Source organism: Pieris rapae, chromosome 18 (assembly GCF_905147795.1).
Source record: "Pieris rapae chromosome 18, ilPieRapa1.1, whole genome shotgun sequence".
Taxonomy (NCBI): Eukaryota; Metazoa; Arthropoda; class Insecta; order Lepidoptera; family Pieridae; genus Pieris; species Pieris rapae.
In genome coordinates this window covers 3719423-3740174 of record NC_059526.1, presented here as the reverse complement: position 1 = coordinate 3740174, position 20752 = coordinate 3719423, and the positions used below count along the sequence as shown (strand labels likewise).

Here is a 20752-nt window from a genome sequence, read left to right as displayed (position 1 = left end):
ATAACAATTAAATGAACTTCTGTTATATACATAATTTCAGTACTTAGACATATATACTCTACTTGTTTATTCACAAAACAGATTTTTCTATTATTATATATTTAATTTTCCTAAGAACGCGTTTTGGTCAAAGTTCACACATGTCCATATTGAGCATTCTGATAAAGGTCTGGATATCTATAGTTGCTCCCCTTACACATTGAGTTTCATTAGTTTTTGTAGTTGTAATTTTTTTTAATACTGAATTATCTCTTCGTGTATATCATGTTTGTCTAAAAGCGATTGTCACATAAAAAAATTAAATGTTGGTTCCTTTAACGACGTAAGCGTCGGCAAGTTTTAATCAATAAAAAAAGACTGACATACCGGAGAAAAATATGTTTTTTTTATTAACATTTTTTTGTCCCTCTGTTAGTAACTGCCTTATAAAACTTCATAATACATTTTATAAGAATAGTCATTTTGTACTTTTCCTAAACATAATTTTTTTTAAATTACTTCGGCATATATCAATAATAATAAATACGTACCTACACTGAATATTATAGTAGTTAAGTCAATTCTACTTAAATACTTATTAAATGAAAAAAAAGAAATTTCTTTATAACAATGCTATTATTATAATTATCATGTTATTACCCACTACTTCTAGATATATATCTTTCGTGAGTTCAAAAAAATATTTGTGTTTTATATTTATTAAATCGTGTGCACGGTCGGCCATTTTGTGGCGAAGCGGGAAATCCAGCCTTGAAACCAGTTTGAGCGCAAGCTTTGTTGCTATAAATTCTAAATGAAACAAAATCACAATTATGCTTTATTTGATTTTACTTTTACTCAATAAACCTATTTTAATATATATAAAATAAAGAATAAGTTCTGAAAGTTCTACCAAGTTTCTTTTTTTTTCCAAATTGTAACGTTAGCATATAAGTGTTCTCATGTAAGTGACTAATGTCTATTATGAGAATAAATGTCTTTAAACCTATATAAAAAATAGGTACAAACATCATGAATATAGTTATATCTTGTTATACAAGTTACTTTTTACGGTTTATACGTGGGATTTAAGATTACATACATGCATCCTTTTAAGGGTCTTTGTGTTTATTACATTTGGACATTATTGCGTTTTCTGATTTATTACAATATATATCTCCAACTGTTGATGCTTTCAAAAATAAATATGTTTATCCTTCGAACTTCGTTGGATATGAATGTTGATGTCACTTTCCTTTCACTACTCACACCTTCACACACTTCACTTCGTCTTTTACTCTGGTTTAGGTGAAATAACAAAGCTATCGTTAATAAGATCGACTGACAGACTATGTAATTTATAAATCATGTAATTCAACTAAAATTTTAGTGGTCCGTCTCGAAATGATAATATTTAGGAATATAGATTGGTTACAAAAAGGGAATAAAAAATAACTTTCGGCATCTTAGTCATCTTAGGTTTGCGGATGACGTCACTATTTTTGCAGAGACTTAAAGAATGAGAAGCATTGCTTTCGTCCCTGGACATGGCAAGTACGAAGACAAATAAAATAAAATATGTATGTTATAAATGAAATAAAACAAAATATGTATGTTATAAAACATACCTAGGAAAAAAATCATTAAAATACATTTAACATCCCAGATCTAAAAAGGGCTGTTATAGTACTACTTTTGATCTACGGGAGCCAGATCTGGACGTTCACTGAAAGAGTGTAGTCGAAGCTAACTTGTGCCCCGAGATGGATGGAGCAGAACATCCTAAAATAAAAAAACATCCAAAAAAATCAAAGAGACCACATCATGGCGAAAACAGCTGAAATGAAAATAGGCTGGCGGCAGTTTTCTGTGCCCTATACACGTCAATTATTTTTGATTTTCCTGCCGGTTCCCTTATAATCTTTGGCTTCAGCATATGAGGAAGTATAGAAAGACAACTCAATTCGGACACACTACTTGAGCCACTAGGCCAGGCACTGCTTTACCTTTTTGTATATAGTATTGACATAATTTACCTCAGTTGTAGCATGCTTCTGTAATCTATACTAATATTATAAATATAAAAGATATTTTGAATGTAAGTATGATTGTAACGAAAAAAGATAAAAAAAAATATGTTTGTTGGCTCAAAAAGTACAAGACCGATTTTAATTTTTTTTCACCATTTGAATGATCACTGATTTATCTAACATAGCCGTATTTTAATTGCAAAAAATAACTAAAACTGCAATAATGAAACATAAGATGATAGAACAAAAAATGTTCCACAATATAAAAGAAAATATCAATTTCTACAAATTATGTCATCATAGCATGTATTTAACTATTGTAGTTATGTCACTATAACTCCTTGTTAACATTTTAAAATTACGTCCCGTTCGAAGCCCGTTTCAGGTGACTATATAAGGTATTGGCAAGCCAAATTCAAATGGCGGTATTACTTAACATCAGGTGAGCCTCCTGCCCGTTTGCTCCCTATTCTATAAAAAAAATATTGGCCAATGTCTTATGTAGTATTTAGGTATAGGTAACTTAACTTTTTTATCTTAGCCAATTAACTTTGCCAAATTCATTTGGTGTTTTATCAAAGTTATGAAAATATAAACATTTGAGTTTAATCGTATTTATTTTCCCCGTCAGAATGCGCACCGAATAGTAACAATTAAGTTATCGCATCGACCTTTGTCCCTTATGATAATGCGGCTGATAATTTCATAATCAAAATTATCATTGTAAATTTGAATACACTGGAATTGATTCGTGAGCAGTGGACACGTCTTTATAAACAATTTTTCATTATTTTTATAAGTGCAATGGTGACTTTTTTGGAGTTTGGATGCAGGGAATTTGGATATTATCGCATTCAGGTATTAAAATACATAGTTAGTTTAAGTTAAATTATAGAAGTTCTAGAAGAAATCTATTCTATTTCTATTTCTAGAAATCTTAATTATGTACAATTTCTTTAATTTATATATTTTATTTTTGTGAGCGTGACTATAAGTAGGCGTAATATTTACAAATACAAATTAATGACTAAAATATATAATATTTTATTTAAAAAATCCATCCATACGAAAAATAGTATTTAATTTTCCCAATTATAACTAGGCAATTACGTTTAACACCTTAGCTTGATAATTTAGTAATACAATACATAAATAGAGTTACCAGTCCATATTTGTTTAACAGTAACAATTAGAGACCATTAAATTATTTTATAGGCTACCATACCTACTTACCGATAACTTTGAATAAAATAGATACAAGGTTCATTTACCCTATTTTTTAATTAACATCACAATTACTACGTTGCCATGGTAACCATTATTTTATTGTATACATATGGAAACATAATTTTACACTAATTTTATTAACTATGATATTGTTAAAGTTTAAAGTACAGAATTATCATAAGTATAAATTATACAATGATAAGATTATATGTCACAAAAGATGTATTTGTTATCTGTAGAGTCATAGATAACAAATAGAAAAAGCACGTGTCAGTTTTGTGGTAATCTGGCCCAACCAAATTTAATATCAAAAGGGAATATTTCAGATAAGGTTCCAGCAGTAACTTTTAAATTGGTGATGTCACAAAGTACGCGTAATTCGCGCTAAAAATAGACGACATTTTGGACAAACCAAGTTCTTATTGAGTGGGTGGTAAAGCTGTATTGGCAATTCCGATTACACAACCTGTGTTTATAGTAATTTACAATCGAAGCACGTGCCTAGGGTTAGATAACCCTTTCTGGAGTGTGAAGCATGCGTTAGGTGAATGTGCAATTTTGAATTGCATTGATTCTATGAATCCTCTACATTGTCATATAGTGGCATATCTTACGGGCGTTTGCCTTTAACTTTTTGTTTAATGATATTTAAATTTAAATCGAATTGCGCTAAGTTTTACTGGCTGACAAAGTAATATAAAAGAATTTAAATCAAGACTTTTCTATATTAATAATCTACACAATGTTGATATATTTAAATATAACTCCCATCGCGAAACATCATTAGAATTTAGAAATTGTATAATGGACAATATTTTTATCAGTTATGTTATAATTCACTATGACTTTTTGTTTCTTTACGATTTTAATAATGTAGCATGATGCAAAAGCTCAATAGACACGTCAAATATAGTCGCCACCAATTATGATCATTTTGGTGTGCCATGACTTTTCCTCGTTAATTGCGTTTCTAGATTGTGATACCTTTTAATATAAGCTTGCTTTATGATTGTCTCGACGTAGTATTAGAAAACAAAAGCATAATTAAGGATAAAATAGTAAAAGCAAAATTTCCCTTTGTATGTTACTTTGTATTTTTATTAGTCTTCATTCCAAACTTGCTATGAGTCTCTACTAGCGACATTACTCCTTCGAAATCTTTAATTTAAGGGATATAATATCTTTATGATATCTCGAAAATAGGTTATAAACGTAATATTAAGTAGAAACAACAGTGCCATCTTGACCACCTCCGAATCAAAGTATGCACTGTGATATTATTGTATCTATTTGACTGATATAATTTTCCATTATTCCAACAAGTCCTTAAATGCGAAGTTTTTCTCATATCTGTACTTTGCAAATAGACGCTAACACGCTAGCCTACGCAAATGAAGAATTCTGAGAAAAGTGTATAAATCAAGCGAGTAATAAATATTCAACTTTATTCTATCGACATAAGATGAGTTATGTATTGCGAAAAAACCAACTGTAGATACGTTTATTGTGTAAACATTTATATCACGGACAAAAGTTTTTCCCACGTGCTTCGTCTTAGACAAAATTAGACACTGAATGAAGCGAAGTAATGACGTCATTGTCCAATCCAAAAGGCTTATAAGTATTTGATCGCGGTTATAGGATAAAAAACTAAAGTTTCCTCTGTTAAATGCTTAAATCAGGAGTAATATTTGATAGGTACAACAATCTTTGATTTAAGATGTTAATTGCGTGGTCATTTTAGTATGTCACTTTAGCAATTTTTGGTATTTTTATGAATAAACTTGGCTTATGATTGAATAATAATAAAAAATCATCACGGAAGAGAAGACCTATCAATAAACTCTCAACCACTCTTTTTAATCGCCGTGTTTTTTTGTTTTACACAACGTTTGTAAGTACCTGCAACCATTAAATTATCTTCCACATGACACCTTAAGTAATAAATAATATAAATTTATGTATTTTTAAAACAAAGATTTGTCTCAGATTGTCAAAGATCCTCTATCAGCAGGATGCATGCTGAAATAGGAGCACGCACTAACATTCTCGTGGGAACAACACGCAAATACATAGTCGAAATAACTAACATCACCGCATACATGAATTCAAGAACGACAGTCACCACAAGTAGCACCCGTTCATGAGTATGATGCATGGCCAGCTATCGGCCCCCTCGCCATAATTTAGGGAGAGAGACAACCTGACACATGGTGGCACAAGCAATTATGTACATTTAAGCGAGCATGACGATCCTTGAAATGTTAACTTGGCTACATAAGAAAATAATAATTATACTGAAATAATTTTATACCACATGGAACACGGTTTGTTCCCACTTTCCATTAAAACAGACGTGAATGCTGTCGATCTCCCCAGAGTCTGGAAATGCAGCCAAGAAGAATTTCTCGTCTGCATTTATACTGGAACAATTCATATCCAAGCACTAAGATGGTTTAAATATTCATTTATATTATAATAAGCCTTAGCTATCAGTTACATGTATTTTACATAGTAATAATATATAAGCGTGACGGTAATATCGAATGTTTGCTACTTACTTTTGCTAATAAATAAATTCAACTTAAGACTAAACTTTGGGCGTCACGCGCTCCACATAAATTACTTCGATAAACAAAATATAGATAATATCATTCATAATCAAAACTATCAGAATTTTAATAGAATTCATAAATAACGCGTTCTTCCCTATGATACAATTCACGTGATATTTAAATTAGTATACATAATAGTAGGTGTTAATTTATATGTAATTATGCTATATGGGACCTATAACATTATGTGAGACGTTAAGTACGCTATGACTAATGTGTACATTGTTAAACAAGTGTGCTTCTTGGAAAATTATTATAGCCAAAGGATATGCTATGGTTTTTCTTAATAGGATTTAATAGGAATAACTTGTGGTTTAAATATGTATACTAAATGTTACTTTATTATACTACTAGGTATTAGTAATATACATTTAGATACCCGGCAATGGACTCTCTGTCAACTGCTTTTAAGAATCACTCGTACCGCAGATGAGACACGTCTATTAAGAAAATTAAATGATCACGAAAAAGATGAAAAGGAAATTCTAAAATTTATTGACACTAAAATATCATATTGTAATAGACTTAGATTTAAAATTTGACCCATAAAATTAAAATAAAATCACATACTCATTACTTACAAAGGCATTAATTCATTTATTTAATATGGGTATATATTCATACATAAACGATGGCCTACGAACCGTAGCTATTCGTAGCTATTTCTTTACGTAGTTCTATCTTCAATTTGTTAACCCTTAAAAAGCTAATTATTATTATGAATTGAATACTTTAATTTGAAGTTATTTTAGGTTTGAGTTTAATTTAAGTCTTATCAAATTAAAGAGAACACAGACCAAGAAAGAAGACCCAAAAATCTACAACTTCTGTCAATCTTAGAAGACGGAAGATTCCTGTGTGAAGTCTGCAAAACTGAATAAATATCATAGAAACTTTGAGACCTAAAGTTTGATATTTATTAATAATAAATTTATATTAATGTACTATGTACGGAAATGTGTTGGTGCGGCCTACAAGTTATTACATCGTATCGAGTGCTTGACGAAACAATTGAAAAAATTGTGCTAGGCCACCGAAATCAGACAACTGTCATTGAAGTTAATTACTTGTTGACGTATGGATAGTAACGTATTGTTAAGATGCAGGCTCTATTGAGATCGATAGAAGCGTATTTCCCGGCGTGACGCAGGCGTTCATTGAATCAAAGCCTTCGTGCGCAGACGCAGCGCTCAGTGGCTGTGTGATCTACTCGCCGTACACACGCGGTAATGGGCGATACGTAACATTGTGTAACCTCTAAACGCCGGTTAACTTCATGGACTGGCGACAACCAGCTGACAGTTTCGAGTGAGTGTTTGCATTTAATTCAAGTGAACAATGGAATGCGAATATCAAGTGAGTTTTAGTGATAGGTCTTAGAACCGCCTTACTCAGAACATAAGGGTCATTATACCTTACTTTCTTCTATATTTATCTGAGTATATGAGGGTAGGATTTCTCAATGCTGAGTTTTATTAAAATTTTGTTCTCAAATACAATACGTGAAAGTGTTTACTCATTATAGGATAAATGTCGTCTTTTTGTGTATTAATATATACTATACAGATTACATACAAGATTAAAAAGATGACGTAATCACGCGTTAAATCATATTTATAAAATGTTAAATCATTATGCTTTATGTTTTAATCTGTCATAGTGTTCGGAATTTCCAAATTTAAAAAAAAAGTTGTCCAAACACGTTTTTAATGCATGCTGAACCTGGTTTAATAACCGTAAAAGGATTAAAGCATAGCAAAATACACAGCAAACACCAAAAGCAACGCCTATTTCAGCTTTATTGCTATAGCATAAAATTTAAAATTGATTGTACAATTTAGTTGATTCGAACCAAAATATTGTTATACAAAAGGCTAATGGCCAATTTAACTTTAATCGCACTGAGACATCTAATAACGAGTTTTGTATTGTTATAGTTAAATTATGCTAAACTATTGTCTCTTAAGCATTTTAATTTTGTGTTATACGTATACCAATTTAAACTGTATTATTAACCCGAAGAAAAACGCTTTAGTAAAAGACAATTTGAATTTAAAACTACCGTTTTTTGTTTTATGTATGTACAAAGCTCTGTCGTGGCCCATTATTTATTTTCAGGTATCCATAAACATTCCCATGGAGTTGATAAATTCGAAAAAAAGTCTTATTAGTTATAATCAATTATCCCTTTAACTAAGAAATAAGCGTCACCACTGTAGTTTCAGCAATGCCAATACATAAATTACTTAACTAAAAAAATTCAGAAATTTACAAGATTAATTTTTTACACTTATTACAAAATAGCATATACATATATTTAAACCATAGACATAAGATGTTAGTAGAAAAAAAAGTTGTACTGTAATAATTATGGTCAATAATGGTTCTCAAACAATATGCAATACACATATAGAAAATGTAAAGACTGTGAAAACAGTAGACCTGGATAAGTTAAAGTCCAACGGAAACACAAAATATTTTAAGTTATAGAGGTTTTAAGTTATCAAGGGTCTATGTTAGGGATAGGTTAATATAGAGGTAGATATGTACATATGTACATATGTACCCTTATTCTTATTTTTACTCGAATGCGTTAGAAGGATTGGTAAAATACAGAAATTTAAATAATGCTATTTATTTATTCACATTACACACGTTACATAAAAATAAAACAACAATTAAAGGTTTAGGGTCTGTTTCACAATGTCCGGATAAATTCCAAAAAAACTATTTATTATTTATTGGTAGGATAAACACTATCGTTGCGTTTCACGACTGTCAAATAGCGCTATTCGTCATGAAATAGCCAAGTATCTTATTCGGAACTTTTATCTTTCGAATAATTTATGTGTTGCATAGCTATTTGGTACTTTATCCGTACATTGTGAAACAGGCACTTTGTCTACTTAAAAAAGTCTGTGATTTTCTTTTTTTTTTAAACAATTCACAGTTTAATTCAAACAGTGACTTTGTCAAGTGATATCTTGAGTTTGACGGTCTGTGGGCACAATGGAGCTAGTTTGTGGAAAACCCAAGGTCTTGTTTAAATTGTAACAGACATTGTCAGGTCACGAATACTTCCGTTTATGACTGCAAACTAATTGGCGTAGTCAAATTTGACATTTGAATTGTTAATTTTAGATGTATTCTTAACTAAAAATCACCGAACCAATTCAGCTTAGCTTCAAGGGCCGGCAACGCACTCGCGAATCCTCTGGCATTGAGAGTGTCCATGGGCGGCGGTATGACTTAACATCAGGTGAGCCTCCTGCCCGTTTGCCCCCTGTTCTATAAACAACAAATATCACGAGTTATCAAAAGTTATAGAGTAACCAAATTATAGACGATTGGATTTATGGTAATCTGTTTTAACTTTACCGTCTCAATACATGCTGTTCTAAAAAATAAGGTAGACAAATTTTACGTATCTTAAAAAAAGTAATACTGTGATTCAAATTCTCATAATAAAGTCTTTGTTGCAAAGGGAAAGGAAAGTGATGGGTCTTGTAGCTATAGATAGATAGATTTATTGAGTTGATTTTAAATTGCTTAGTAAAATTATACTGTACGCCTTGGTTGACTTGATACCTTAGATTCGATTTAATCATTTTAATAAAATGTTGGTTGTTTTATAAGAGGTGTGTAGTCTATATACTTCCGCATACCTAGTATTGGCGCCATGGGTTCATTGAACAGGCTGTATTAAAAAAAATATTTTTAAATCAAAGGCAAGTCAATCTTAAATGCTCTTTTAAAGTCCCAAGTTTATTTAAATTCAGATTGAAAATAAAACTTCTAATCGAATTAGAATTTCCTAGATAATTGTACAATGCAAAGAATTTTCCTACTTATACTATCACGAGAGTTGATAAACTGACCTGACCGGTCCTCATCCTTGTAAACGATGCTTAGGCAAATACGTCAATCAGTCTGATTTTTATAGTTAATCGAGATGGGCCTTTCTTTGTTGAGAGTAAGTTATTATTATTTTTCTACGTATTTTTAACAGTTAAAATTTAGTTGTATTAAATAAAATAACCGTAATTAAGACCAAATGAATTATTAATGCAGGTGCAAACTAAAATAGCAATTTACAGTAGGCGGATTCGTTAAATATAGAAATCGTTGACGTAAAATAAATAAACAAAGTATGAGAAGCACGCTATGAGATTTTAAGACATCTGGATTTATGCCGGTTCACGAATCTTGACGCAAGCATCATTCTAAGTACGCAATAACTGTTCTAAAATATGTATAAACAATGATTCTATTTTTGCAAACTAATTTATATAAACTATTTTGATGTAGACCATTGGAAAAACTCTGTTTTACACATGAGTTTTTTAATTGAGTTCATTCTTTACAGATGCCACAGACAGTACCAAGATCCGGGTTTAGCCCGCCTTCAGCGTCTCAAAGTGAAAGAGCCGTACCAGCTTCACCCTCCGACATACACCATCTGTTGCGCCTCCTCGGTGCAGAGTCTCCACCAGAGCCCATGTTACATTCCCCACCTACGCATAACAAGCCACCTCCTCCCTATCCAGAAGACAATCAATTATTGGAGCGCCTTTACGACTTTGACGCCTATCCTACACCCTCACCATCATCAGACGAAGGAAACATTCCCACAGTTGCTCTCCAACCCTCTTCACCTTATAACTCATTCCAATATTCTCCAATATTCATCAAAGAAGAACCAAATAGGCTCACAGTGCCCGGTTTTGCCTCACCCTATCCTTTGTCACCTTCAGGGTCCTCGTACAGCAGTTATAATCAATACTCCTCACCAGTTCCACAACACGAAGAATATATTGACATAGAGGAACTATTGAAAGAGAATCAAATATTACAAGACAGCATACAACATCAGTACATTACGCCGAAATTAGAAGTCGAAGAGCCAAGAGATCACATTTTACTAAGATCAGCGTTGGAAGATACAACATTCCAAAAGAGGCATAATTTGAGACCAATTCCTATAGAATTAGGAACAGTAAAAATGGAAGAAAGCAGTGGAGGTGCTGACAACGATGTTTTAGTGGCACCTGATATAGACCGTATGCTTTCTATGGCCATAGAACAATCAAAACGAGATGTTGACAACACTTGTACGGTTCTGGGCATATCACCAGGTGAGTCATTTTACATTATAGAGGTCACATATTAATGTGTCATTTTAACATAATAATAGCTAGTAGTACTACTAGGGTATCTTGTTATTAGCATAATTAATATAAATGACGTCACGTTTATGGTAAAGGATAATAAAAAATCAAATATTTCCAAGTAATAGCTTAAACACAACGCAACTGTAAATCGATTCTGAGAATAGATGATTACGCAATTTATCGGCCGTCTATAGATAAATGGTACGAAGATCTTTGATATTAATTACCATGTTTTAAGTTTGATGTCAAAAAATTATTTATTAAGTAATATTTACATTAAATAGTATTTAATGTAAATATTGGTGAGGATGGTGTTGGAATTTTATGATAATACCAGATAGAGAAGTCAAAATGTCAACTACGATAATATTAAAGGTTACTTTAAAGAAAGCTTAATAAAGTAAATGTGTTACCAGATCCAATGCAATGGAGTGCGAGTGACGTTAAATCTTGGGTGATGTTCACGGTCCAACATTACAACCTACCAATGGTGCCTATAGAATATTTTGCTATGGATGGTCCAGCATTAGTCGCCTTAAGTGAGGAAGATTTCAACCAAAGAGCACCACAGGTATGGTATATTCCTTTATTTAGAATGTGTCATTGATTCTTTTGTTTCATCTTTAGCACGTAGAAAATTGTGTTATGGCTTTTCTATATTATCAGTCTCTTATGCTATTAATCATTCATTTTTCGTAAGTCTGAAGGAATAAAATCAGTGGTGCTACAACATTGTTAGGTCTGGGCCTCAGATCTCTAATCTTTTTCATGATTATTTCAATCTAATAGGCAAATAGATGATCCGCCTTCTGTTCCTGACGCACGCCGTCAAGTTTTTGGGTCTAAGACATGTCGGTTTCCTCACGATATTTTATTTTACTATTCGATCGAAAGTTAAATGCACAAATGGAAAGAAAGTCCATTGGTGCAAAACCGGGGGTCGAACATATGACCTAAGGGATGAGAGTCGCAAGCTAAAGCCAATTGGCCAACAGTACTCTGCTCCGAAGAAAAAAAATGTTATATTATTATTTTATAATTCAAGCAATAATTTACACACGTGTCGTCAGTAATTTTAGTCACAAATATTGTTGTTGATAATATTTTTAGGTTGGTTAATCTATGACCCTGCTATGATTTAGGTCAAGTAATCATAGCTAAACATCTTAAATAGAATAATGATATAAAGCAATTAAATATAATTAAGTATTTATTTATATTATAGCTATAACCGAATAAAACCTAACGAATAAAATATTTCTTGCTTTGGGGTCTATTAAAATAATACGGATAGATGTTGGTACTACTTTACGATGTACAGTTTTTAAGAAACAAAAGAAAATGCGTATGGCTCCTCTCTGTATCTTACTTAGAAACTTACTTAGAAAGTAGTAACATTCTTCATATTAGTGTTATTCCATTAAATGATAAAGAAGCGGAACGAACAAAAACTACTGTATCATGTATCATTTAAACAGTCTTATTAAATTAGTGGAATAAGTGTTACCATGATGATCTTATGTTCCAAAATAAACGTATTTTATTAAGAAAAATATATAGGTATATATATAAATAAAACGTAAATGTCACTTCAATCGATTGTAACTCTCATTCCTATTTTACATAATTGCTTTTACATAATTATTTATTATAATTATTGAATACAGTTATGTATTTTATTGAAAACTTGTAGTCTGTTTCCTAACTTTAAATCGTTGCGTCAACAAAGTTGCGAGTAAGGAAATCCGTTTACTGAATCGGGTTACCATTATGCAATTATTATTCAACTTAAACCAGAACTCTCTTTGGAAATCCCAAGTTAATGTACAAGTTAATATTGTAGATCGTGTTATTCCAGTATTTTTTCATGTAATTGATCCTGTAACACATATTCTAGATTAATAGCTAAACTACTTTAGCTACAGATTTAAATAACTTTCAATCAGAGAAAAGTTTACTTCGCTACCTTAAATAAGTTATTTAATAGGATATGTATATAATTTAATAGCCACATAATTATAAATAAAAGATAAGTTTTGTCACTGTAACAAAATTTTTTGCCAATGTAACAAAAAATTAGTTTACACAAAAAACTAAAATCTTTATAAAACATTTATTATCGAAATCATTCATGGAATATATTTTAAAATTAAAAAGGAATTCTAGTATAAAGTAATTTTTTTATAGAACCAATTTTTTTACACCAAACTTGATATCAAAGAGCTACTGTAGAGCCGATCTGGAAAAATTCATACATTAATAGTAAAAAGTATTTATCTACACTGCGTAATACGTGATTAGCGCATTACTAATTATCATAAGCGTTAAGCAGTAATTTGCGTCATAATTTTAATATTTGCCACCGTAGATATGAATTTCAATAAAATAAAACTGATCAGCCAGAGTAGATATGAATTTCAATAAAATAAAATTGATCAACATGTTATTTTACAGAGAGATATTTGCGAAGAGGGTAAACAACGAGGGCCTAAAGTATTGAGCTCGATTCCTACACAGCAAATTATACTTGAATTTATAATTTCAAAACGTGTCGTATAAATATCTTGTAAATAAGATTTAGTCATATAAAACGCGTTTCGTATTTTCCTTTGACGGCATGTAATCCTAATATAATGCTTGTAGTGGGAAGATAGTTGTCATCATACGCACCAATGGATCGACTTTCTCCAAGGCCGATGAAAGTCGTTGTGATATCAGATTTTCTATGTTTGCATACAAATCGCATAAACCTGGTCTGCTTCCAAATGTCGCCGAAGCTAATAAAGAGCTTGAATTGAAGTCCAAATACATTGAATACTTGGTATATATAGAGATCGTTTATTGTATAATGATATCGAAGTTTCAGGATATTTGTGTTTTCATATAATTTAAACCCCTTTTATTAATAAAAATAATATAAAAATTCTGGTGTAATTTTTGGAAATATTACCCATAAAACGCAAAATAAAATTAAATAAATAGTATGGAAAGTCGTTAGATAGGTTTTGTATAAATAAAAAATATTCAATAGAAAATTTCTTACAGGCGGGAAGCACATTACACGCTCAGTTAGAGATCTGGAAAGCAGCACGACATGATAGTTGGAGCAGTACTCCGTGGGCAGAACAAGAACAACCCTCCCCTAAGCCCACACCAGTTGGTCTTCCTTCTGCTGAAGATACGAGTGAAGGTATGTAACATTTTACATTGACTTAAAACCACATATATTAGAAGCTATTGTTTACGATAAAATTTTATTCTAACTTTACGACTTTTACTCATCTAATGGTCTCTCTCACCAACTTATTTGGAGAAAAAAACAACGCACTGACTGAATGATCAACCAAACTACGATTGTAACGGATTTAGTTTATAATTGTTGGAAGGTCGTGGTGCTGATTATCCACCACAATTGTCTATGATGCACTACGTAATTTGGATTATATTTTTATTTACTTTTGAAGTGCGGTGTCATTTATAGGATCATTATATATTTTATCATATACAAGTAAACACAATGTTACAAGTATAACTAACGTTTTATTTAATTGCTATATCAACTAGTCTACCCTAACAATAATATCAGACAAGCGAATAAGCGGGAAGCAATTCTAAAACAGAAATATAATTACGAGTAGGTAAGAAATAATTGACGTAAATAAATTCGAATAGAAATGGCTCGTTTGAACGTAGCACGCCGATACATTGTGATCAACCGTTAGACGTGGACCCACATATGAGACAAACGAGCAATGATATATGACCAAGAGTTGTTTGCGCTTCACGACGATCTATAGACAGAATAGGGACGCTTGATTTACACAAAATGTCGCTTGGAATATGACAAATGATGTATTCAATATAATCTATGCAGCAGTTATTAGAAAACGATAATCGTTTATCGCATTGTTTGTAAGATATATTAAATAAGGTCAATGTTGAGTTATCGTGTTTATTTCATGGGTTTTATATTGTACCTAAATAGGTTATGTATTTTTATGAAATTACTGACAATCCCTTTAGAGATAGGATCATTCGATCAAAATATTTTATACTAGCATCCCCTATTATCAAAAACCAAGCTAGTAAAAAAGTACTATCAGATATAACTATTTAGTTTTATTGTCTTTGTTACGTGCTTTCTGCATGTTTGATTTAAGGCTACAAAAAATGCGAATAGCTGAAAATCTATTATACCTGAGTGATGAGAGCACGCCCGCAATGCTGCACTAAAAATTTCAAGATAAAATCTATTTCTATGAATCTTCTAATGACCGGTTGAATAACGATGAAACAGATACCCCACATCTAGGTCGCAACGGATATCAATTAGAATCATGAAAGAAATCAACGTTCCCCTGTTAGGATCTGTAAAAAGGTGTCGATAGTAGCACAGGAAACAGCTATCGACAATTATCTCGCTATGGCATTCCTTATGAGGATAGATTTATATCTTACCTCCAGGAATTCGTGACAAAAATGAAACTGGATGTAATAAATCATAAATATTCTATTATGTCTACTATTGATTCACGCGAGTTTTTATTAACAAAAGTTTTATTTAACAAACGAAACATTTATATAGCTTTAGGACATCGATTATTTGCAAAGAACATAGGGGCATCTGATTAAATTAACTTGACGGTCAACTTAAGGTTAATCTCTTAATAAACCCTAACACCACCATAATGGTGAAACTGTTATGTAAAAATCATATTTGTCTGCTGTCGTTCGTCATAGCTCGGCTAGTTTGATTTGAAGGTAGCTTACGATTTTGATTGCCTCTACTCATTACATAAATTCACAAATAAAATATAAACAGTAAATATATCGATGTTAAAAGTTCAATGAATCGATAATAAACACTCGTAATTTTAGAAGTGTACTCAATTATAAGCTGACTATACAGTTAGTTACCCATCAATCTAAACTACTAAGTAAAACGATGACCATATATGTAATATCCAAGTTTTTGTATCTTCCCGACAACCTAGATTTTAGAACTTGTTCAATGCAAGGTCACTATCAAGATAGATGAGCTGGCATTGTAAAAATATTAACTGACTGAAACCTGTTTTTAAAATCAAATACATTAAATTAAAGTTAAATATTTGATACAAATAATTCAGTAATTTAAAATTAAACATGATGTATTTTCAACTTAAAATAAATTTAAAATTGAAAATGCGAATTAGTAAAACAATTTTTATGTAATTTGTATTTAAGAGTTCTGAGCAGAAATAAAAACCACTAATAATGTTTTCCCCTATAATATAGTTCATTAAAGAAAAAAGAAAAATCTTTGGTAAATTCTTAGAAAAAAGTCCAAAAATAAATTTATCTGTTGGTAATACAAAATCTGTACACGTAAATTTACTCTAATAGGAGATTCCATCCATCCATCATAAGAAGTATAATAGAAATATATGTTTGGACAAAGATATAAAAATACTTTTAAACCCACAAACTATATTTTTTATCAACGTTTATTAGTAGTCATAACAACTATATATACAGTATTTATTTATTTATTTTGTAATCCTACAACTAACAAATAATATGTATAAACAAATCAATACACTATAAAGAAAGCCAAAGATGGAATACATAATATTTACAAACAGTTTCAAAAATTTACAAAAGGGAAAAACAATAAAAGATATATTTTTACTTTGTTTTAGATGAAGATTCAGAGTCAGTTGGTACAAGCATAAGCCAAGGAGGAGGCAAAGTGAAGACTGGCAGTACTCACATACATTTATGGCAATTTCTCAAAGAATTGCTGGCGTCACCCCACATACATGGATCGGCGATACGGTGGTTAGATCGAAGTAAGTAATTTTTACTTATTTTGTTACTATTAATATTTCAATAAATTAAGTATTGTGCTAAACGCCATTCGTTATTGCATATTGGAAATGCAAACAAAATCGGAATAATTTTATAATTCTAGTCATAATCAGTAAATATATTTTTGTATATTTAATGTTTAGACTGTATAAATTATGCAACTTTTTTCTAAAGTCTGTTTTGAATTTCATATTCAATTCTACTTATCTCTACACCAATATACATAACAAACTCTTTTTATTAGATTTTGGTGTTTTGTTTTGGTGATTATTGGTGTTTAATTATATATCACAATATATGTAGCAAATTATGAGTATTAAGTACTTTCTGTGTATTAATAGAAATTAAGTCAGTTATAAAAACCATCTTAACCACTTAAATTATTTGACAAATATGTCAATAGATAATGTATTATCTGTAAAAAAACGTATAATATAATATGTAATGACAAAATAATTATTTCCTTACACGACAATATTGTGACTGGCAGCTAATTAAATATTAACATAAATAAAGCTCGAATATTTAAGTCTTAAAAGACGACGGAAGTGTACTATTCAATTCTCTTCAATTCATTAATAAGCTCATTTACATATAAAAAAATATTACATTCATTTTTTTTAAGCAGTAAGAATTAAGGTAATATGTACTTTCATGCCTAATACCGTCCATTATAACGAAAGTATATTATATTATTATTATAAAACAAATATAATATAATTATACGGGACACATAATTTAAAAAGACTCAGATGATTCCGCAATTTGTCGATATTTTGCAAAGTTATTAGTAGATGTTTCAGCAAGAACATGTAGACTATAGGATCAATTAAAATACCAAAATAAATTATTCTCAATTTACTTAAATACCACTTGAACTATTATACTAAGTCGATTGACTTCGTTGAAGTTATTACAGATAATAAATTTTAAACAATCTCAATTATCAAAACCAGTTTCTAATAAAAATGTAAATTACTCATATGGCGCCAAGAAAAAAAATAATTTATTGTACACCGAACCATATTATTATATCAAAATTATTTGAAGGCACAATAAACTTTAGACAGTTATAAACTGACTAGCCGGTGCCCGCGACTTTGTCTGCGTAGGATTATTATTTTGAGCTTGTAGAAAAAACTAGTAATGATATTGTATATATAAGATAAACATTTCCATCATTTATTACATTTAATGTATAACTGTAGCGGTATTGGCAGCGCGCACCAAAATAGCTCGCAGATTTTTTCCGACTTACTTGATATTTAAGACAAATCACACTATATCTTTATAAGATGTATAAGCTATATTATTGGAGAGTTTCATTACAATTCATTCAGTTGTTTTTACGTTAGAGAGTAACAAACATCCATCAATACTTACAAACTTTCGTTTATAATATTAGTAGGATTTGTTAAAACTATATACATTACAAACAATAATAATAATTTTAAGTAATATGGTTACTTTTATCTTACGATTTATTTGTAGGGTTAAGAATTAAACTTTTTCACTATAGCTTGAACTATTGTCGATATGACTAACATATAAAGTAAACCTGCCATTATATTTTCTGAACAAACCTTTGATCAAGCGCTTTGTCTCTTAAACCATATCGACATTCTCATGCCAAGGTGAACGAGCCATTTACCATCAGGTACTATAAACCTTCAGGCATAAAGCTCTCTTAAAGGTAGCTTCGTGACTCGCCTAATACCATAGATATCCGTATATATTGTTATAATTTATATTAATGCATTCTATTTTTGGTATTCACGACAACCTACTGTTATGGTAATTTTAACATAGTTTCAGTTTAATGATAAGGCACAAGTAGAAATATAAATTTTTATTATTTTGCATGTGATGTGAGGTGAACATATAATATTACCCACACCATCCCCTATATACTCAAGATCTGTGAATTTATTTGTCACATTTGCTGTCTTTGCAAACGTATTAATCTGATAAAAGAAAAGCGTGCGCGGGCGCATGTATCTAAGTACCCAATTATCATGCACGTTCAATCAAACAATGGTTAATTCAAATGTTGTCACACAGGTAACGGTGTCTTCAAAATTGAAGATTCAGTTCGTGTTGCCAGACTGTGGGGGAAGAGAAAGAACCGGCCAGCTATGAACTACGATAAACTTTCGAGAAGCATCAGGCAGTACTACAAGAAAGGAATCATGAAGAAAACAGAGCGAAGTCAGCGGCTCGTCTACCAATTCTGCCATCCTTACTGTTTGTAAATTACGAAAGTAATGCCATTGTAAATAGTTGTATATAGTGGTTCGAGAGCCGCGGTAATGCGGACAAGTAGAGAACTGTTCGAATTTTAAAACTTTAAATTTGAAACAGTCGATTCAATGACTATCGGTGTCGATTCAGGCGAGTACGCCTCAATCGAGAAATCGATTGAAATCCCTCCATACAATTCGAGAAAGGTAATTTTCTCTAGAATTCTATTGGACGGGACATGATTGTGTTTAGAATTAAGTTTTTTTTACCGGCGATTAGAGTACGGTGGTAATCGATAATGATTCAATTGTACATCGAAAGTCGGTAATGTTTATCCCATATATCTATGATATATTTCTAGTACGTTCTATGAACTTTTAGGTTAGTTTGTAAATAAATCAAAACGTGTTATGTGAGATTATTTAACGATATTACTAGTATAGGTTTGGATTATTGCATTATATGTGTACGTTATATAAAAGAGGTTTACAGTAGAGTAAACGTAGGGACACTTGCAATTTAGCTTTATAAGAATACCCGCGAAGTAATACGCGAATGAACGAATTTTGTGCCAAATAGATAGATAAATCGCCTAATTTATTCGGGACAAAATTAATATCGGATGTATGTACCGATGTAAATGTAACTTATATTATTATCAAACGGTGTCGGGTCGTCTAAGTTAGATTAAGTGATTTTAATATGACGCAGTTAGCGTTCATAGGTTTTAACCGACCACATTAATAATATATGAATCAATAATGTAATATTGATATGAAATAAATGGCCATTTAAAACTGTAATTTGAGTTTTAATTCTTTGGTTAATTGGTTGTTGATGAGATGACCTCATTTGAAATCTTTGTGTAAACGACTTTATATTTTATGATGACAGGACTTACCACTTAAGTCGTTATGTAAGTACCTATGCCGAAAATTTTATACCTATCTTGCGTAGGTAGGAATGTTATTCCACTGATGACAATGTCCCGATACTTCCCTACATAAAAACAAAATGCTTTCATAGTAATAAACCTAATGTTAAATAATTTTTTTTGAAATATTTAAAACGGTACAAACTTTTAAAAATGCAAGCCTAAATTGCAAAACAAAGCCGAATATGAAATGTATAAGTTTAGCTTAGCATTGCATCAGGTTGCGCAAATATGACGTCATTGGACCAGCGACGAAATTCTTCGAGTGAAAGTGCCTTTCGAAGAGAGGGGAGTACGACCTCCGCGGGGAGGGAGGAAAGATGTTGTTGCCCCTGCCTCTCTCGTATATAAAATAATATGCGGGATATTGCAAAAAATTAAAAGCGAGGAATATGCTGACATAACTCTTATATATTTACTCAATTCACTGACTATATTAATGTACAGAAAAATTAATAAAATAAAAAAAGCCTATTTATTCCTTAAGACATTCGAAAGATGTATAAACATATCTTTTTTTTTATTGTGTCGCTTTTTTCCGAAGGATGGAGAGAGACCACGAATCTCCAATAGCTACGGTCCTGCCTTACCTCTTTCGCTTCCTCCACTTTAATTCTTCTTCAGAGGGTACTTTTAACTTCTCTAGCACCTGCTTTTATTGCTGGCTTTGGTCCAGGTATATACGGTCAACTACCTATAAAGTGC

At 31.2% G+C, this 20752-nt stretch overlaps 1 protein-coding gene across 4 annotated transcripts in view; it reads left to right on the top strand.

Moving 5' to 3' along the window:
- The window catches only part of LOC110999610 (DNA-binding protein D-ETS-4), a 28620-nt gene extending 8704 nt beyond the window's left edge, over positions 1 to 19916 (top strand). The window contains exons 1-6 of one of the 4 annotated variants that reach the window (XM_045632085.1): positions 2729 to 2867; positions 10218 to 10986; positions 11439 to 11593; positions 14068 to 14212; positions 16704 to 16853; positions 18934 to 19916. In XM_045632085.1, the coding sequence (XP_045488041.1) occupies positions 2814 to 2867; positions 10218 to 10986; positions 11439 to 11593; positions 14068 to 14212; positions 16704 to 16853; positions 18934 to 19124 (1464 nt within the window). In that variant the 5' untranslated portion in view covers positions 2729 to 2813 and the 3' untranslated portion in view covers positions 19125 to 19916. Of the gene's footprint in view, positions 1 to 2728; positions 2868 to 7034; positions 7208 to 10217; positions 10987 to 11438; positions 11594 to 14067; positions 14213 to 16703; positions 16854 to 18933 lie in introns of those variants that run through there. The other 3 variants (XM_045632088.1, XM_045632087.1, XM_045632086.1) reach the window with 3 other exon arrangements.
- The last annotated feature ends 836 nt before the right edge of the window (positions 19917 to 20752 follow it).